The sequence below is a fragment of the Neovison vison genome, chromosome 4 (assembly GCF_020171115.1).
Source record: "Neovison vison isolate M4711 chromosome 4, ASM_NN_V1, whole genome shotgun sequence".
Classification (NCBI taxonomy): domain Eukaryota; kingdom Metazoa; phylum Chordata; class Mammalia; order Carnivora; family Mustelidae; genus Neogale; species Neogale vison.
Window position 1 is genome coordinate 9,401,352 of NC_058094.1, and position 12,804 is coordinate 9,414,155.

Here is a 12,804-nt window from a genome sequence, read left to right on the forward strand (position 1 = left end):
GCTGAGCCTCCCACCTGGCACAGCATTCTCTGAAAGTTACACAACTCACTACCTAAAAGCACAGACTCCAAATAACCTGGGCTTGAGTCCTATGGCCATTATTTCTTAGCCATGTGACCTTGAGCAGGGTACTTAGGCTTTCTAAGCATCATTTCATCAAGGTTAATACAGAGAACAATAACCGTAACGCCTAGTTCATAACTTTGTTGTTAGGATTAAATGAGATCATCTATATAGAGCACTTAGCTCAGTGCCAGGCACACAGTAAGCACTCAGTAAATGTAAGTAATGATGATGAATGAACATCTATCACGAGTCAGGTCCTTGAAATACAATGATGATACAGAAATGAGTAAATTGATTTGCTTTGTTTATCTCATCTTTTCAACTAAATATGGAAGTAATTATTCAATTTTCTTTTATTCCTCCTCCTGTTTCCCACAGACAGAGCAACTCATGAAACAGGCAGTCAGTAAATGCTTGCTCGAAAGATGAATGAATGAATTCAATAATGGGTGAGCTGAATATTTTACCCTGCAATACAGGTGTCCCCCACTATCTGAAAGTAGATCGTTCCTATGAAACCTTTGGTAAGCCAAAACTATATAAAGCAAAGAAGCAATTAATTTATACAGAAATTTTTTTTTCAGCATTTCTAGACCGTGGGAAAAAACCTCTCTTAGTCTTTTCTGATACCTTAGGACACATTTGGCTAGTGGATGCCCAAAATAAATGGAGATAAAGCACAGATGTTTATAGACATAGCTCAAAGCTCTGGCGCTTTGGTATCAGGATGTTGAGTGTAGTTCCCAGGGAAGGATCGGGGGGCGCCACACTTCCCACGCAGGCTGCTTACTGCCTCTATCATGGTTCACTGCTAAGCAAACATTGAATGGTAATGTCTGCCTGCCTTCCTGCCTTCCTGCCTTTCTCCTTTATTTTGTAAAGGCAAAATTCTCTTGAGATTTCTCTGTTAGTGAAAACAGGTCCTCGTGTAGGTCCTTTGTAAAAGTGAGGTGGCATCACATACACTTTTGAAAAGCTGGGGATACCTGTATAATTAGTCAAAAGAAAAAGAAAAAAAAGTGATATTCAAGAAACACCCCAAATAAATGTAAAGGTTAACGTAAGAATTGCAAATGCAAGGCAGGGAAAAGAAACACTTTTTCTAATTGAGAACCATCTAATAGAAGTTCTTTAATTATTGCCCTCTGGAGCGAAGGTGAGCGCCATTTTGCTCTGAGCTCATTCATTCCCCATCACGCCTGACTTGAGCTGCTGTCCACAGTCATATGTCCAAACTCCTTAGAGTAATGTAGTAAATGTGTGCAGTATATCACACACTGCAAAGCTCCACCTCAAAATGGATCCCTGAATGGTGTTCAGACCAAGTCAGAGGTAGAGAGGTTGGGAAACATTACCCCACTTTATCAATAAGGAAACAGTCCAATAACTTTTCCAAGGTCACCAAACTCAAAGTCACAGAGCCAGCACTAGAATTTGAATCAGGGTCTTAATTCCATAGCTTAGGCTGACCTCATCCTTTGTGTGCAAGGGTGTCCTTTTGCCTGTTTCTTCTTATTCATTCCTGAATGAAGGTATGTCACCTGCAAGGGATCAAGATTCCTTATGTTCTACAGTAGAGTGATGTAAAGTCCAGGAAAAGGAAAACAAAGCAAAAGCATGGCGGAAGGAAGGAGGGCAGCTCTTCTGAGGATTTGCTGTAGTTAAGCTTTCAAGGATAAAAATGCATAGAGGGGACCCTTCCTTTCCAAATCTATGTGCTTTTGGCTTGAATTGTTACAAGACCCCAAACAGGGGTTTGCCTTGGCAAAATGGGAAGACCTGTCTCACTGGCTCCTCCCAGAGGTAGATTTATAACCAGGTGTTCAGCAAGCATTTTGAGGCTATGTTATTTGGTCAGAAGCATTTTCATGGAATCCTGTGATAGAGAAGTATTCGTAAGTCCAGGGACTGTGATGTTCGCAGAAGCATGATGGCAGGGGAGGCAACTTTGTATCCAGAAAATGCATCTCTTCTGCCAGAGACATATCCCCACCCACCCAAATCATGACTGCAAGGTCCAATGGCATCAACCTGCCACCGCGTGGCTGGTGAAGCACTGGGGGAGGTGCCATACTGGACGCTGCTCGTCCGTCTTCTCCGTTTGCAGGTCAGGCATGCTGCAACAGCTTCAGCAATAGTTGCCGCCAGACTATTAACAGAGGGTGCTTCTGGGTACCCAGATGACAAAGTATTGTTGCTGCCTTTTTGCTGCTTTGTATTTCATAATTCCTCTCTGACGACGAAGCACTTCTTGGATAACAAATACTAAAAGCAAATTTAAACATGGTCCAAGACAGTCATTTAATGCGTTGTGGGGAACAGGGTGAGAGAGTGGGTAGGGCCCCCTTTAACTTGTGCCCATGAACCTGAGATTCTGTCCCGCCCCTTCGATTACAGAAATCGTCACTCGGGCATCATCTCTCCGCAAGCATGTTTCTGTGCATCTCGTCACGGGAGGCTTACACCCCTGGGGAAGCAGGATGTACAAAGGGAGGAACTGAGGTTCAGAGAAGGTCTCTTGGCTTCTCTCTCCTTACTCCTTCCCAGGAAGTCTCCCCACCTGCAAGAGAGAAGGAGTTCATTGGTCCTAATGTACAGTGAGATGAAGACCAGTGAAATGGGAAACAAATCAAAGGCAAGGGGAGGGGTATCAGGTGGCAAATCTGAAGACTAGGAGTTGGTTGGGTTTTCAAGGTCACACACTGAGGTTGTGCAGAGCTGGGATAAAACCAGCAGCGTGATTTGTTGTTTGTACCATGGCCCCAGTCTGGTCCTTATGGATACTGTGTCACTGAACTCTGTCATGGTACCAACTCCCACTGGGTACTTGAGGTTCTCGGGGATTTTAAGCCTCAAAGAAGATTCCTCTCAATGGAATCTAGGACATTTGACTTCAGTTAGCCGGAATCTGTGCTATGGAGTGTTGAGATTACATAGTCCAAGACGGCACCAAGACTGCATCCTGTTTTTCGTGACGTTTCCAAGCCTCCTACCTGAACAACACTCTGCATTGGATTATAAAACCATTAAGCAAACCAATTTTCAAACTACATAGCAGTTTCCCTGTCATTGGATTTAACTGGATCAAAGTTATGAATTTGATAGTGATTTTACCTCACATTTTGTGGGAGGCACAAACTTAGTCCCTATACTTTATCTTAAAACATTAATAATTGACCATCTGCAGCTCTCATCAAAATAGTAGTCTCCTGGGGTGCCTGGGTGGCTCAGTGGGTTAAAGCCTCTGCCTTCGGCTCAGGTCGTGATCTCAGCGTCCTGGAATCGAGCCCCGCATCAGGCTCTCTGCTCAGCAGGGAACCTGCTTCCTCCTCTCTCTCTGCCTGCCTCTCTGCCTACTTGTGATCTCTGTCTGTCAAATAAATAAATAAAATCTTTAAAAAAAAATACTTAAAAAATAGTAGTCTCCTCCCATGCTGGAGGGTCCCAAATGTTATTCTGAAAATCTGAACGTTTGATTAATTGAACCGTAATGATGTCTTCTATGGGGTCCTCGACTAATCTCCTTTGATGCTTATCTGGTGAGTCTTGTTATTTTAAATTCTGTCAAAATGTTTTCTGTCACCATGTTACTTGAGTTGCAGTGAGTACTAAGACTTTCTAAGAATGAAGACTTTCCCAATGGTAGAAGACAAAACCCGAAATCTCATACACAAACATGCAGCCAGTGTTGCATTGTGAGCCAAGCATTGTTCTGCGGCTTTACATTCTGAATTCACTTATTCATCATTCATTCATGAGCAGGTATTGAGAGCCTACTAAACAGCAGGCACCCTTCTAGGCTGCAGTCCTAGAGTCCCTGCTCCTGCTTAGTGAGATAGTAGCAAACAAAATGCAGATAGGATCATTTTAGGCAGTGATAAATTTAACTAACAAAATAGGAGGGGATTGAGGGCGACTTCAGAAAAGGGGCTCAAACATGAAGGATGGAATTGTTCCCTAGGTGGCTGGGACAGGACTGTGGTGAAAAGCTCACCCACTCACGCTGGTGCACTGGGAGGGAAGACAGATGTTCAGCAGCGTGCCTGGAGGAGGGGGCTGTGCAGCTTCCATGTGGAGCTTTTCTCACCGAAGCCGGTCCCTTTCCCTGCACGTTTTCTTCTTTCCCGAGTTTGCACTGAGTGGTTACTTACCAGCCTCCAACTAACTCATGGCTGAGACCTTCCAGCATTAGTGGGGGTCCTACTGTGGGTGCAGTCACAGGTCTGAAGGCAGTTGATAAAGTCTTCACAAAGTGCATCCCGCAGCCCACTGACCGAGGAATAATCTTTCTCAGTCAGGTTGAGGCTCTTATTCTATATGAAGGTCCCATATTAGAGTCACTTTCTGGACAAATTCTTCTGTAGCATTGAGTAGTTAGTTCTTCTTTGCCTACACAACACTGTTCAATGATTTCAGGCTGGGTATGGTTTAACTCCTTTCTCAAAACTACCCTTATTGCTTATTGCTTGAGATTTCTGAGGTTCTCCCCTCTGGCATTTCATGCAGATCCCCTCCTTCCTCCTCATTCCCATACTCACCCTTCCTTCTCTCCCCCTCCCTTTTTGCCCTTGCCCTTCTTTCTCTCCGCACCTTTCCCCTCCCCCATCCCACCTCCCCTCTCCTTCAGTTGTCTCCCTTTCTCTCTCTCCCTCTCCTTGGCCAACTCCTGGCAGTCCTTTGCAGGCCTTCTGGGGGCTCCCATAAGCCAAAAATCCTTGACTTGGCCTTGCCCATAACCCCTCCCTCTGCCCAAGACAAGCCTGGAGAGAGTGGAAAGTGAAGAAGGTTCCAGGTACCAGGGAGCAGCAGGATCTCTGTAATGGTGGTGGCCATGGGCGAAGGAGATGTTGGGTTCAAAGTACAGGGGACCCTCACCAACCTCTGCCATTGATTTAATGTGATCTAGTCCCTGCCTAACTGAGGCCTCCCTTTCCTCCACACTTAATGCACTCAAGCCACAGTTCATCCTTGCTCCCTTTCTGCTGCCTGGAATGCTCTTCCTGACGGTTCCATAGTTGCCCCAGCTTATCACTTAGGTCTTACCCCAAAATGTCACCTCCACAAGGAGACCTTCCAGGATCAGCCAATGTAAAAAAATTCCCTGCTTCAAGCACAGCACGCTGTTTTGCTTCCTCAAAGCATCCACCAGTCTTGGCAATTACACTATATATGTTTGTTTTCCGTTATTGTCTTCTATCTTTCCAGAATGCAAGCTTTCGGAGTGCAGGGATCTGCCATGCTCAAGTCAGAGAACACTGCCCCTCTCAAAAGAAGCTCACTTAGGGTTTAGCAATTGAATGAATGAACAGGCTCAGGCAAGAGAGGGAATGGCTTGCTAGAGTCCAAGTTAGAAGCCAAGCCAATTCCCCGAATTCTTTGTATTTCTTCAACCCTCTGCTTGCCAGAGCCGGCAAGGGCGAAGGGCCACGGGAGGTGAGGGCGGCAGTCCACCATGAATCAGAAACCGAACAGGGAGCCCCCCAGAGTCTGTGGGCTCAGGGCGCGCTTGGCCTTGGCCAACCCAGCAACTTGGATTTTACTTCCAAAGCCAAAAAGCAGGGTTGGGAGGTGACCAGAGAACAGAAAGCTGCAGCAGTCAGGCCAGCGTCGAAGGTCGACAGAGGGAACCCCTGCCTCAGTCCCTCCGCGCCTTCCCCCCTTTGCCCCCGCGCCCAGTCCGGGGAAAGCCCTAACGCCCACGGGAACAAGGGTAGCCCGGCTCGGCGGCCTCAGCGCAGACCGCCCGCGGGGTGCTCCGAGGTGGGGGGCGGCGGAGGGGGGTGAGGCGGGGCGCCGCGAAGGCCTCCCGCCGCGACGGGGCGGGACAATGGGGCCCCACCCCGGCGAGGGAGGGGGGGCGGCGGCGGCGTGCGCTCGGCCCGCGGCGCGCTGGCTCAAGGCGTTTGCTGCGGGGCTGAGGCTGGAGCGGGCGGGGAGGGGCGCGGCGGGGGGAGTGCGGAGGAGGGCGGAGGCGGCGGCGGCGCGTGTGGCTGGCGGGCTGGCGGGCGGTTGGCACCGGGCTTGTAAATAAACTGCGATGCTGTCTCGGGCTCGCCGGCCCGGGTGCCGCCGCCGCCGCCGCCCCGGAGCGCCGGTGCCAGGCTCCCGCCGCCGCGCGCCCTAGCGCCTCCGCGCCAGCCTCGCGCGCCCTCGCCCGCTCCCCGCAGTCCGCGGCTCGCGCCCCTCGGGGTCCCGCGGCTGACCTGTGCGGGATGTGACCCCTTCCCGCTGCCTGGCCTCCCCTGCCCCCCGGGGGGCCCTCCTTTGCTTGCTTTGGGGGGGTGGGTGGGGAGCGGCGCGCGGATCATGGCATTGGAGTTCCTGGGCTTGCAGCCGCCGCCGCCGCCTCATCCACGCACCCCGAGCGCCCCTTCTTCCAGGAGCAGCAGCGGAGAAGGCGAAGCGGCCGGAGGGGGCGAGGCAGATGGGGCTCAAGGCGCGCAGGGCGGCGGGGGCGGCGGGGGCGGCTGCCGGCGGCGGCGACGGGGGCGGCGGCGGCGGGGCCGCTAACCCCGCCGGAGGGGACGCGGCGGTGGCCGGCGATGAGGAGCGGAAAGTGGGGCTGGCGCCCGGCGACGTGGAGCAAGTCACCTTGGCGCTCGGGGCCGGAGCTGACAAAGACGGGACCCTGCTGCTGGAGGGCGGCGGCCGCGACGAGGGTCTGCGGAGGACCCCGCAGGGCATCGGGCTCCTGGCCAAGACCCCCCTGAGCCGCCCTGTCAAGAGGAACAACGCCAAGTACCGGCGCATCCAAACTTTGATCTACGACGCCCTCGAGAGACCGCGGGGCTGGGCGCTGCTCTACCACGCGCTCGTGTGAGTACCCAGCCGCTCGGCGGCGGGGGCTGGGGCTCGGGGTGGGGGCTCCGGCCGGGACGGCTGCGGGGCCTTAAAGCCCAGGGACGCCCGTCGGCTGAGGAGAACAGTCTGTCATCCCTGTTTCTCCGCCGTGTGGGTCCGTGTGTCTGTGAGCCACTCTCTAGGTGTTGGGCACCACGGCTTAGAGGATCCAAGCGTGGTTCCCCCAGCTAATTTGGAGATCAGATTGGCGTGTTTGTGTGCGCGCGGGTGCGCATTTATGGCACCTTCTCCGGATGTTGGTGTCGAAGCTTAAAAGAATGAATTTTCTTTTCCAGTTAACGTGGAGGATGAACAGGATAAAGCGGATCCCTTCCATACGCTCTGTGTTTCTGCTTGGGGTGGGTCCCTTCTCCTGGGATCGCTCCTGAGTTTAGATGATGCATCCCGGAGTTAGGGATGGGAGTGGTACACTGCCCACAGTGGGGTGTGTGTGTGTGTGTGTGTGTGTGTGTGTGTGTGTACGAGCGCGCGCATGAACGCGGGTATCAATCGCTTGCTTCTGCTACTCCTTAGGGCTCCATCCTGGTATAGAACCTGGTGTTGCTCTAGTTGGGGGCTTGGACTGCTCAAAATGAGTGTCTTCGGGTTATTTTTATGGGAGTTAATGAGTAGGAGAGAGAATATAAGAGAATGAGAATCTCTCAGGCTGCAGCCTAGACAGAGAAGCTGAGGCTTAACAGTGCCAGGAGAGGAGGGCTGGGGGTTATTTTGGCTGAGGCATCTCCATGATTTGGTCCTGATATCCCCTCAAGGTCAGCTGCTGCCCCTTCTCTCACTTTGGCTGGACCAGGGTGTGGGCCATATGATGGGGCCTGACTGGAGCTTTGACCCCAGGCACTCTTCCCCTAGAAAGCATCTCCTTGCTAGTGAGGATGAAAATGTGTTGCCAGAAAAGGAAGATGGAACTATCTTCTGCACTGACACTCGGGACAGGAAATCTTCTTGCATTTGGGGGAGAGGGGAGAGGATGGTAGTGGTGGTTCCTCACCCAAGAGAGAAAATCAGAGCTGTCACCATACAGGGCTGGCAGGGCATTTCCAGTTACCCCTAGCCTCCTGTCTGTGGCTTAGTCATTCTGATGGCTGCTTCTTGGGAAGCCCTACGTTACCAGGGTTTTGGCGGGGAATTGGCCATAACTTTGACCCTTTCTGTGCCTTTAGTCGTGAATATTCCTCTGTATCCTACTCCGACTGACCCATGACTGTTGCGGTCCCCGAGAGTTCAGGGAGCCTTGGAGTTGCTACCTGCCAATCATCTTTGGTTGCAGTGGCTTTTCCAGATTTGGCCACCAGGTGGGGGCGTTTGCACAGGACCTCAGACTTGGCAACAGGTTTCTCTGGGAGGTTATAGAAGCTTGGAGAGGATGCCTCCCTGAAACTGAGGAACTGGCAGCAGAGAGGGGGGCATCCAGCCAAGAACGTGGATTTGGGATGGTCCAGCGTCTGGCATCCACTTCTGCCTGAATTTGCAGGTGTTAGTGGCTGGAGAGAAGGGCTAGCAAGGGTTACTCTTCCATTTGCTTTCTTCGGGGGGTAAAAATGGATGAAAAATATATTCTTCTCTGTTTCTAGCACTGTGTTTAGTTCAAATGAACCGAAGGAGCTTCAGTTAAATTGATACTGGATTGTTATAGTAAAAAAAAAAGAAAAAAGGTGCAGATTTGAGTGCACACAAACATACAGAGATCAGTATGTCTTTTTGCGTGTAAATGGCGTTCACTATTTATTGGCTGACTTCCAAACCTGGGGTTCCACTGTAGCTTGTGGGGTCCCTCTTTGTTCACCTCCCACCATTCCTAGCCAGCACCCCTGCTCTGCCTTGCCCAACCCCGGGGGCGGGGGGGAAGGGCGGATATCTAAGGCCTGTTATTGACAGAGCCTTGATCTTCTCCTTCTTCCTGATTATTCCATTGTGCAGAAGCAGATTTGAGAATGCCCAAACCTGTAGCCTTGTTTCCCAGAGAGCACCAGGAAAATCTGAGACTGTGGCATAAGGAAGAGGTGAAGACCTAGCCAGATGCTTTCAGACATGCAAATCATTTATTTCATTGAACTCTCTCCAGGATCTTATGAGGTGGGAATTACTGTCTACGTTTTAGAGATGAGAGTAAGAAAACTTCAGTGAAACCCCTTGTCCAAGATCACACAGCGGCTCTTTTGACTGCTAACATCTGAATGCAGACCATGCTTTGACCTCAGTGGGTTTCACAGTGAGGGACCTCAACTGTGTTTCTGAGCTGGATCCCAGTTCTGACCCTCTGCCAACAATTGCAGGGCTCTGGTATTTCACTGGGCATCACTGGGTGCCCTTCACCTCTCTGATAACACAGGGCTCCTAAGAATACCTCTGCCTCCACATGCTAGCTCACAGCTGGCAATGGCTAGAAATGGGATTTGGAAACAAAACAGGGTCTAGTCAGAATCCAGGGAAGCATGGTGTTTGGGACACGCGGAGTTGGCTCGGGGGGGGGTGGGATGGCAGCTTCTGATTCATTGGGAATTAAATAGGAAACCTTGTTGGGCTTGGTGTGAACTCCTAAAACTGAAGCTTATTTAGTTAGTAGATGCACTGTACATCAGTCCTCAAGTGCAGTCAAGGGAACAAATTGAACTTTTCATTGATGATTCAGGATTTTGTGAGGCACTGTAATTCGTGCTTCGAAGCATCCATTATCCTGGTCTGGGATATAGCTAATAGCATAAGGGGGCCAGGAAATTGGGCTGGCTGTGGGTTCACAGTCTAGTGCATGCTTTTATTTTATTTTTTTTAATGAATCAGGCCCATGAGATGCGATCCCCACCTCCCGCCCGCCCCATTCCTGTCCTGAAGGTAGACTGCAGCAAATGTGGAGACCAAAGACCCCCCCCCCACACCCTACCTAACCATGCTCTCTTTGCCTTAAATACTCATTCTTATTTTTTCCTGGCTACTCATTTTCACCTTGATCCAGCTCTAATGTGGCTTCTTCTGGGAAGCGTTCTGCTGCCCCCACCCCACCCCCACCCCGCTCCCACCCCAAGTTGAGCTAGAATCGCCCTCCTCTGCAACATTCCCAGCTGTAGGATTTTGCGCCTTATACTAAATTGATCTGCTTACTTATCTCTGCCATTGAACCAAGAGCTACTTGGGGGTTGGGCCATAGTATTCTTTGGCTTTCTGTTTCCAGCAGGCTGCGCGGGGTCTGTGGTGGTTAGCAGGCAAGCATGCACTGACTGGGTGAGTGGAAGGCTCCCCAGGACTTTGCTTGCTATGGCTTTATCTTATCACTACAATCACCAAACCCACAAGAAGGATTTTAGTGAAAAGAATAGCTTGCAGAAGTCTTAAAATGGACTAAGGGGGGGAGAGGACAGGGTGGAAGACCATGCTTTGATCTCACTGAGGCTGCTCCCTTCTCTGCTTCCTGAGCTTGAAAAGGATCCTGCTGTAGTGGAGAACGTGTTGGAACTTGGAGCTCGCATCTGGACCCCCTCAGGCCTCTGTGATTTTGCATGGCCTGGCGGTTGGGATGATTATAGGGCCCTGTCGCGGGGCGGTGTTCAGGCTTAACCCCTGTGAATGAAATGAGCCCAAGACCAGACATGGAATAGTCATCGGCTGACTCTGAATAGGGGTCTCCTGAAAAGCACAAACCAGTGTTGTGTTCTGACTTTGTCCCAGGACTCCCCTTCCCTAGCCTGTCAGTAGAGAGGCGCTGGCTTCCTCTTGGCGCTGTTGCTGGGTGGATACTGTGCACAAGCCTCCTGCTGCCCTCACCACCTTGCGGCGGCCAGCTGGGTCTGGCCACTCACCCACTGGTTAAAGGACCAAGGGAACATGGTCACAGGAAATACCCCCTGTTTGCATTCGGAAGTGGGCTGGCCCCTGGGGACGTGGGGGCAGGCAAGGCTGGGAGGTGGGGCACAGGAACCCAGCAGCGAGTACTTTGGAATGCAAGGGGCTGACTGGTGGTCTTAGCCTATTGACTGAAGGCTCTCTAGTCCCTCTTTTGAGAGGCTGATCAGTATTCCGCGTTCTTTCTCCATTCATCTGTCGATGGACAAGAAGCTCGTCCATACATCTTGGCTATTACGAACAGTATTCCGTTGAACCTGGAGTGCTAATATTGCTCAGATCCCAATTTCAGTTTTTTGGATACATATTCAAAGGTGAGAAGACTGCATCATGTGGTAGCTCTATTTTTAATTTTTGAGGAACCTCCCTGTTGTTTTCCATGGTTTCCCCCATTCCAGCGTTTACCATTTTGCATTTCCACCCACACCATGCAGGGCTTTGAGTTTCTCCCTATCCTCACCAACACTGTTTCTCTTGGTTTTGATTTGGTTTCTGTTTTTGTCTTTTTTTTTCTTTGATAATAGCTGTGCTGACAGGTGTGAGGTGTGGTATCACTGTGTCCGTCTTTATCCAGCTGCCAGAGCGTGCTGGTCTTTGGAGTCAGACCCGGGTTTAATCCAATCTGCCCTTCCCTGGCTGTGTGACCTGGAGTAATTTGCTCACTTTCCTGGGTTTCAGTTTCTTTATTTCTGGTGTAGAGATAGTCAGGCCTACCTGCCGGGGCTGTTGTGAAATTTAATTGAGGTGATGATAGACAACACCTAAACATTGCCTTGTGCTGCTTTGCAACTTTGGGCATTCCCTGTGTTGAATCTGAAACTGGCCCCCTCTGCAGACAGAGGGCAAGGGGAAAGGGAAAAAGGAGGCGGGCCACTCTAGATCCCTAGGTGGCAGGTTTCATAAGCAAGGGGACTTATATTCAAGGCTTGTCTCTGGCACTGAAAGATGAGTAGGTCTCCCCACCCACTCTCCAGAATCTTAAAGGTTTTCAGAGAGTCCTTAATGGGGTTCAGTAATATACACAATATAGACAACGTCTGCAGCACCTTAATCGCAAGGCTGCGTCTTTGGAACAGCTCCCACTGTGGATACAGTGGACGAGGGAGTGCACAGTCCAAGGACGGGGCGGCGGGGGTGGAGAGTGAGTGAGGTCCAGCCCTACAGCCACCTGGCGATCACATCCTCTCGGTGACCTCCCTGAACCACTGCAGATAGTCAGTAAATACTGTTTCCTTGTTGCTTCTCCTCCCAAGCCTATTGAATCTGCCTTCTTCTTGCCCCTTTCATCAAATCCATGACCCTCTCCCCTCTCTGATGACCTTGTTCTATTTTTTTTCCCCCCTTTTCTGAACTCCTTGCCTTCTTCCTGGCTTTCCTTTTTTTATGATACTTTCAAACCCCTGAAGTCGAATGAAGAAGTCAAGAAAGGGTTTGACCACAAGTGCCCAGAGTAGCAGGTGCCTTGGACCCCAGGGAGGGGGTGCACTGGGAGGGTCTGTGACTCCAGGTAGCTGGTACCTCACTGTCCAGGAGCCAGGCTCATGGCAGGTGGCCATCAGTGCTGGAAGGGAGGGTATAGCCTCTCTCCTTTGGAAATGAAAACAGATTCTGAGAAGTTATGTGATTTGTCCAGACCCTTGGGGCTACCTAAGCAGCAGAGCTGGGATCTCTGTCATACTGCTGTCTTCACCATGTCACTGTTGTCCCCAGTGGCAGATGATGCGGAAGAAAGGTAACAGAGACTGAAACTCTACCTTCCTGTTGAGGCGCTATGTACAGCTGCTCTTCTGAAAAGTCCTCAGGGGAGGGGCGCCTGGCTGGCCCAGTCAGTAGAGCATGAGACTCTTGATCGCAGGGTCGTGAGTTTGAGCCCCATGTTGGGCATAGGATTTACTTAAAAAAAAAAAAAAGTCCCCAGGAGAAAACAGAGTAGCTGGTCTGCAGGTTATGTACACACGGAGTAGCAGCAAGATGTTTCAAACTGTGATATACCCATGAATCACCTAGGTAAGAAGAAAAACCTGGCAGACGTGCCTTGGATCA

The 12,804-nt window shown here is 50.8% G+C and overlaps 1 protein-coding gene across 1 annotated transcript in view; it reads left to right on the forward strand.

Moving 5' to 3' along the window:
* The first annotated feature begins 6,475 nt into the window (after positions 1–6,475).
* KCNQ3 (potassium voltage-gated channel subfamily Q member 3) overlaps positions 6,476–12,804 on the forward strand; it is a 295,199-nt gene continuing 288,870 nt past the window's right edge. The window contains exon 1 of the mRNA XM_044244932.1: positions 6,476–6,882. Coding sequence (XP_044100867.1) covers positions 6,491–6,882 — 392 coding nt within the window. The 5' untranslated portion in view covers positions 6,476–6,490. The remainder of the gene's footprint in view (positions 6,883–12,804) is intronic.